We start from the raw sequence: 7,780 nt of genomic DNA, 5'->3' as shown, positions 1-7,780 counted from the left end.
AGAAGATCCGTCTGTATATTCCGGATGTCCTGTGATAGCTGAGTGGAGGCTCCCCTGGAAGTGAAAAGCTCCACTAGTTTCTCTGCTTCCTGGGATAGGTTCGGGTGTGCTGGTGGCCTCGGCATGCTCTTGCCAGTTGCTATGTTGAGCTTGCCCCATATCTCAGATAAGGTGGTGTGATGCCCGAATGTTGAGCACCACTCCAGCCATTTCTCAGTTTTTACTCTGAGAGAGATTCTGCGGGCATGCTGCACAATGGCTCTAAGAGTATTCCTGTTCTCTGCCGTAGGGTTACGCCTGTATAGCTTCCTAAAAGAGTTGATGCGGTGGTTCTGCTCCCGCACCTCGTCGTTGTAGAACCACCAGTCTCTTTTGTGAGTGCGTCCTGCGGACTTCTTTGGAATTGCGCACTCTTCTGCCTGGATGAGAACAGTGATTAGCTCCTGTTCAGCCGTATCACAGTCTTCAGATAGAGAGTATGTGGACCACCAGTCATGAAGATAATCCTGGAACACCTTCCATTTGGCCCTCTTTACGTTCCATCTAGGAGGCAGCACAACTGTGGGAGGCCTGTTGATGTTGAAGGTGGTGATCACTGCAAAGTGGTCACTGACAAGGTGAGGATGAGTTTCCCATGTGGCTCCTGCTGCTAGTTGTCTTGACCCAAAGGTAAGGTCGAGGCAGCCACCCAAAAGGTGTGTGGGGTCTCCATTGTTTAGCAACTTTACCTCTGGAATATCGTGTAGGAGCATTGCTATGTGTCTGCCAGCAGCATTGGTTGCTGAGTGAGAGTGCAGTATTGGGTGATGTGCGTTGAAATCTCCACCAACAATAATACACTCAGTGCGTGCTAGTGCGAGGAGCTCTGCAATGTCGAGGGTGTGTCTTGGGTTCTTGTAGATGTTATAGATGGTAATGGGCGCCCCAGGTATGTGCACAAGGATGGCCTGTACCTCGACATCCTCCCTACAGTCCAAAGGGTTGGCTATAACCTCGTGAGGTATTGTATTGGATACAAATACAGCTGTGCCTCTGCAGTGAACGCCCGGGTCCATGTGCCGAAAATACCCAGCAAAACCGGGTAGTCTTGGGCACATAGTCGGGACAGTCAGAGTTTCTTGTAGCAAGACGATGTAAACCCGATCCCGAATTACTGCCTCCAGCAAGAGGTGCTGTTTGCTCCTTAGGCCCTGAATGTTCTATTGTAGAACCTTTAGGGTGTGATTTGGTACCGAGGTTATTCCGTCGCTGTTGTTTCCTGAGCTGGAGACTGAGTCCTGCCCGCTCTGAGAACCTGCAAATTCATGGCATCCACTGTCTCCTCCTCAATCAGCAAGCACACTCTCAGGAGCGTATTGACCATCTGCCGGAATGTGCTCTGTTGTTCCGTGGAGTTGATTGTGTTGCAAATAAGATCCGTGAACACCTTGATGAGTGCTACGAGATCCTCCCTGGTGAGAGCCTGATTTGGGGTTGGGTTCGAAACAGTGGATATTATCTGGGCTGTTGTGGTCTGTAGGGACTACTGAGGGTTGGATTTCTTTATTGTATGCACCGTGGTCTGTTGCTGTTGGGTAGCCGGGATCTGCTGGTGAGGTGCCAGTTGAGTCTGCAAAGCGCCTGTGCCGGGTAAGGAGTGCCTGCGTTGTTGTGCTATGACTGGTGGGGGCTCGTTTAGTGCCACCTGCTGATCGCATTGACCAGATGCACCATGTTGACGCCTCCTGTTCCTCTTGTTTCTGTTTCTTCGTTGAGGTAGTGGTGCAGGAGGTTCTTGACCTTGACGCCTGGTTGAGACTTCGAGGGTTGGGAATTCCTGGGCATTGACTTGGGTTAGCTGCTGAGAGATCTGCGGTATGGCAGCGTTCTCTGCACCCATCGTCTGCTGAGAGTGATGATCCGTCGTAGCCTGTTGCCGAGTTCTTGGCGTCTTCCAGACTCCTTGAATTCTGGCGAGCCTCTTGGGGCATTGAGGATTCCAGGCATGATGTTTCTGCCTGCAGTTCGGGCATCGCGGAGTGGGTGGCGATGCATTTTTCAGCTTGGTGATGCATTCCTCGGTAGGGTGGTGCTGGCTGCAGACACCGCAGATTACTCTGTTCGGACAGAGTGCACCCAGGTGTCCATAACGCTGACACTTGAAACAGCGAACTGGTTCTGCTGTGAAGGTCCTGACATCGTACCTGCCCCAAGAACCGAGGTCCAGCTGGGATGGCAGTGGTCCTACATGCTGAATGAGGACCTGTCGGGTTGGTGCGTTGCCTGCCGTCTTTGCCTTGAGACGTTGAGCTGACACCACACTGGGGTGAGCTGCTATTGCCTCGATGGGCATCATCAGCGGCTATCGCATCACTACACCCTTGGTGATTTTCTGCCGAGAGTCCAGTTCCTCCAGGGTGAATGAGCGATCTGTCTCCATGACTCTTTTCAAGGTGGTAAACATTTCCTTGTTGAGAGGAGTCAATATTGGTTCTCCTCTCAAGTTGAACCATATCTTGAACTTCAGGTTGTGTCGTGATTCCAGGTATGAAACAACGCCATAGTGGGTTCTGTGGTCCCTGTAAGACTTCACCTTGAATTTGCCAGGTCGGTTGAGCTGGTTTGCCTTCTCCTTGGATGGACGGCGCTTCTTCTTGTTGTCCACAGTGTTGCATCCCTCTTGGTTTTCGGGGGTTGGGGTGTTTATTTCCTCCCCTGTTTCCATTGTCGCTTGCTCCATGGTTGGAACTGGACCGAAACGTTTTTTAATAAATATGTCATAGTGTTTGCTTACGTGTCTCTCTAAACCAACTTGTCGGTATTTATTACCAAGGTTAATACCGAGGTTCTATATGAACAGCATTTCATTAACAAGTGACCCTTTTCCAACCATGTCTTAACAAATGTTTCTCTTATGAGAGAAAAACATTGTGGAAATATAGATTTGCACTACCACATCAATCAGCATCATTTTGCCTCCTACTTCACAGTTTATATCGACGTTTAATTTCCATATTTTCCGGGATAAAAGGCACACTTTTTTCTCACAAAAAGTCTTGAAAATCAGCCAGCGAGTTATATGCTAGAGGTCAGGGTCAAGGGTAGACTTTGGATTACAGTTTAGATGTTTTCTAACGTTACATTACAACTGCTTGGAAACATCGTCTGGTATGTGATCGTGTGCCTTATATGCTGGAACATAAGGTAAACAAAAATCAAGAGTAAGAACACCCGAGAAAAAACATATATACAGTTAAACGAGATTATCAAAGGGAGACAAAATGCTGCTACCAAACATAAAGTCTAATGTGTCTTAAAAAAATTTTTGCAAAAGTATCTGGCTGCCTGTGAGTCAACCTGTATTTGCCCATCATATAAGTTGAGTTTCAATTTCAGCTTTATCTTCATTACTTAATTTTTGTATTGAATGATTTATTAAAACTGAAGAACTGGGGATATTGCAATTTTTCTGCCGGCGATAAATGTTTAGTATATAAATAATGGAAATAGTGGGGACTGAACCCAAAGCGAGTCCTAGAACTCAGAGTCTTAAGTATTACTTGCTATGAGTTCAAACCTCACCCATTCCATGATTTGCTTTCAATCTTGTTATTGTGATTTCATGAGTCATGTTCAGTATACAAATCCACAATACTTCAAATTTAAGCCTATTTACGGAAGATTTTCTCATTTAACAAACATATCTTACTAATTCTTAGTCTTTCTTCTTCTTCTTCTTCGTCTTTTCTTCACTACCAAAAGGTATAGCACAGATGGCTCTCAGTATTCGACGTAATATAAAGAAGGTGATGAAGACAGTCAGGTGGAGGAGGAAGATCACGTCCAGCATGAGGAACTCCACCCAGGAGAGCTGTGCCGCTGGTGACCTCAGCTGAGGAGCACCTCTGTGACGGATGACGTACTCCGTCCAGAACACTGCCAGTTCCTTGGGCGGTATAAGTTGATCCCTCAGCGGAACTGACATCCTCAATACATTTTCTTTGTACCTGTGCATAAGTAATAATAATATTAATAATAATAATAAATGAACGATCACTATCACAGTGTGTACATTATTTTCCCAGTTCTTATAATTTACTTATGATCAAGTTATTAACAGGGATGAAAAGACCCGCGTCAGGAAACACTTGTCCTGTTTCCTGACGAATCTTAGCTAACCTATTGTCTAGCTTATAAATATACATTTTGTTCTTCAACTGGAATAATCAAGTGAACCAATTATATGTACAATCCGAAAAAAACGAATGATACTATTACTACTACTACCATTGCTAAGCTTCGCTTCCCTTTCTGTCTCCTGTGCCACTACCACTACTTCCACCAGCTTACTTCTACTATCACTAATTCCACCTGCTTACTTGTACTACCACTACTTCCACCAGCTTACTTCTACTACCACTACTTCCACCAGCTTACTTCTACTACCACTACTTCCACCAGCTTACTTCTACTACCACTACTACTTCCACTATCAACATTTTCTCTACCACTACTTTTCCGCTTCCTTCTTTTTTGCTCTCTCTCTGTCCCACCCATTTCCTCCTCTCTTACATATACCGACTCCCTCATCTTCATGTGTTAGTGTAACATTTTAGTGGTCCAAGTTGGACAGAAATGTCGTCATAAGCTTTTCTTTATGTGCGGTTATTTGTCAAATGTCTGAATTAAAATAATTTGTACTGAAATACATAGCTACAGTAATGTCATGGAGTTTGCTTCTGGAAAACAGAAAGTCCGCATGTTCTGCTTAAAGATATGACACTAATAAGTGTTGCACATTAAATTAGACCGTTTTGTATATAACAAAGCTGCAACATGGCCTTACTTGGGATCGCTGGTAATTTTGGTAAGAGCGTCAACGATCATGTCCAGAGTCAGCTCTTCCCACACTAAAGAGTCTCCCAGACCAGAATTCTTAACAAACATGCCATTCTTGGGCTGGTCACCGTAGATAGGTAGAGCGAGGAGTGGCGTGGCGTGATAGATTGATTCTTGCAAGCTGAGGAGACCACAGTGAGTGATGAACACCTTCACGTTGTCGTGAGCTGTGGCAAAAACAATGACCAAACTAGAAAGATGGAATTTTGCAATTCACAACAGACAACCTGAAGATGAAAATTAGTAAATTTTTCTTATTCATCTTGTTCTTGTATCAAGTTGCAAGCGAGAATAAATAAAGAATGATGCTAGAAGATCCATGCACATGGAGGTGATGCGACACTTAAGATCAGATTAAGACACGTTTGTTCTGAAGGCAAGACCTTTCCACAATGTACTGGAAGATGTATGAATCTACAGAGCTCTGTGTAAGGCCTGATTCGATAACATTGTGTAAACAAGCCACAACTGCAACTTCAAGAAAATTTAAAGAAGATACGTTTCGCCCGCAAGGGAATTAATTAGTGCAAACATAGCATCATTGAAGTTACCCAAAGTTTTACATTCATCTTATTTACAAAAAGATGAGGAGGTACTTGTACCTCCTCCCATGGGAGACTTAAGTCTCGAGACACTCCCCAGATAGGGAGCCAAGGCCGGGTCACCACTACTTGGAAAAGACCCGGGCCGGAAGAATACCGGCTAAAAAAAAAAAAAAAAAAAAAAAAAAAAAAAAATCTTATTTACACACTTGTCAGTACAACATTTCTGAAACTCTCTGTAACGATTCAAGAACTGGCAGATAATTTTGGATAAACATCGATTTATGGGATCGGTACCAGAAACATTAAAGAATATATATATATATATATATATATATATATATATATATATATATATATATATATATATATATATATATATATATATATATATATATGCAGGAATTCGCAAGAGCAGGCGAAATATACACAAACACTGATCTCTGGCTGAAGGAGATTCGAACCTACGAACCTTGAAACAAGGTACGCAGTGCTATACCAATCTAGATACACTGGACAATACCTTGGCGTGCAGCTTGCGCTACATTCTGAAAGCTGGCTGCCTTGGATCAAAGTCTAGCGCAAGCTGGGCTCCAGGGTATTGTCCAGTGTGGGTAGATTGGTATAGCACTGCGTACCTTGTTCCAAGGTTCGTAGGTTCGAGTCTCCTTCAGCCAGAGATCAGTGTTTATATATATATATATATATATATAACTAGTTTCCTCTGCAGTGTATTTAGTTTAATAAGAGGTAAGTTAAATATTTATGTAGATAAAATGTGATTTAATTTCTCAGTCTGACTGAAATGTCCTACAATTTTTATTTCCAACTTGTGAGAAAGTTCTGAATTGTTCAAAAAACTTTTACTGGAACACCGCTTAACATCAAGGTACGGTGAAACGAAGAGATTAATTATTTTCACCAACCCTCACTCCATCACCGTCTTGCCAGAGGCTCGCCAATACCACAGCTTATATGCACTTCCAAACTGCAATATCTCCGCCACTCCTTCAGAGTGCAGACACTCTGCTTCCCACCTCCAGGACTCAAGTCCATCTCACACACTCCAGCAGCACGTCAAGTCATAAAAACCACTTGCCTCCGCACTGGAGGGCCAAACTTTAAATAGAGTGAAAACGTAAGCTTAAAAATTACGTCAAACAGAAGTTAACGTCAGTAAGAAACCAACTTCCATCGTGGTTTAGAAAGACACGTAAGTAAACACTAGGGGGTCACTGGTGGGTCATTGGGATAATCCGGGGGGGGGGGACATGGACCTGTTCCGCATAGGTCTGTAGGCCTGTTGCAGTGTTCCTTCTTTCTTATGTTTTTATATTAGAAAACGTTTGGGTCCTGGGACCTTGACCAAATTTCCATGACCGAAACTTTTTCTAATAAATAAGGCCTAGTCTTTGCTTACGTGTCTTTCTAAACCAATTTGTCGGTATCTATTACCAAGGTTTATACCATCTTCTACTGTCATTAATGAATGAATGGTTTAAAATTATTTAAAAAGTGACGACGTCCTTCCTCTGCCGGACGTTAATCTTGGCTTAAATCGTACATAAATTTAGCAGTTGTAAAGAGGTGGAAAAAGAACTTGCTATCAAAGGATAAGTTGCAGGATCAGTACACATCAGACGTAATAAGTTGCAGGATCAGTACACATCAGACGTAATAAGTTGCAGGATCAGTACACATCAGACGTAATAAGTTTCAGGATCAGTGCACATCAGACGTAATAAGTTGCAGGATCAGTACACATCAGACGTAATAAGTTGCAGGATCAGTACACATCAGACGTAATAAGTTTCAGGATCAGTACACATCAGACGTAATAAGTTGCAGGATCAGTACACATCAGACGTAATAAGTTTCAGGATCAGTACACATCAGACGTAATAAGTTGCAGGATCAGTACACATCAGACGTAATAAGTTGCAGGATCAGTACACATCAGACGTAATAAGTTGCAGGATCAGTACACATCAGACGTAATAAGTTGCAGGATCAGTACACATCAGACGTAATAAGTTGCAGGATCAGTACACATCAGACGTAATAAGTTGCAGGATCAGTACACATCAGACGTAATAAGTTGCAGGATCAGTACACATCAGACGTAATAAGTTGCAGGATCAGTACACATCAGGCGTAATAAGTTACAGGATCAGTACACAACAGACGTAATAAGTTGCAAGATCAGTACACATCAGACGTAATAAGTTGCAGGATCAGTACACAGCAGACGTAATAAGTTGCAGGATCAGTACACATCAGACGTAATAAGTTGCAAGATCAGTACACATCAGACGTAATAAGTTGCAGGATCAGTACACAACAGACGTAATAAGTTGCAG

The 7,780-nt window shown here is 43.1% G+C and overlaps 1 protein-coding gene across 3 annotated transcripts in view; it reads right to left on the bottom strand.

Moving 5' to 3' along the window:
* Positions 1-1,974: 1,974 nt before the first annotated feature.
* Positions 1,975-7,780, bottom strand: part of LOC128703105 (UDP-glycosyltransferase UGT5-like) — a 35,469-nt gene continuing 29,663 nt past the window's right edge. For all 3 annotated transcript variants that reach the window (XM_070103493.1, XM_070103491.1, XM_070103492.1), the window contains exons 7-8: positions 4,826-5,045; positions 1,975-3,986 (exon numbers count right to left, since the gene is read on the bottom strand). In XM_070103493.1, coding sequence (XP_069959594.1) covers positions 3,695-3,986; positions 4,826-5,045 — 512 coding nt within the window. In that variant the 3' untranslated portion in view covers positions 1,975-3,694. The remainder of the gene's footprint in view (positions 3,987-4,825; positions 5,046-7,780) is intronic.

Source organism: Cherax quadricarinatus, chromosome 85 (assembly GCF_038502225.1).
Source record: "Cherax quadricarinatus isolate ZL_2023a chromosome 85, ASM3850222v1, whole genome shotgun sequence".
NCBI lineage: Eukaryota > Metazoa > Arthropoda > Malacostraca > Decapoda > Parastacidae > Cherax > Cherax quadricarinatus.
The sequence above is the reverse complement of the archived record's forward strand: the minus strand, read 5'-3'. Positions and strand labels throughout refer to the sequence as shown.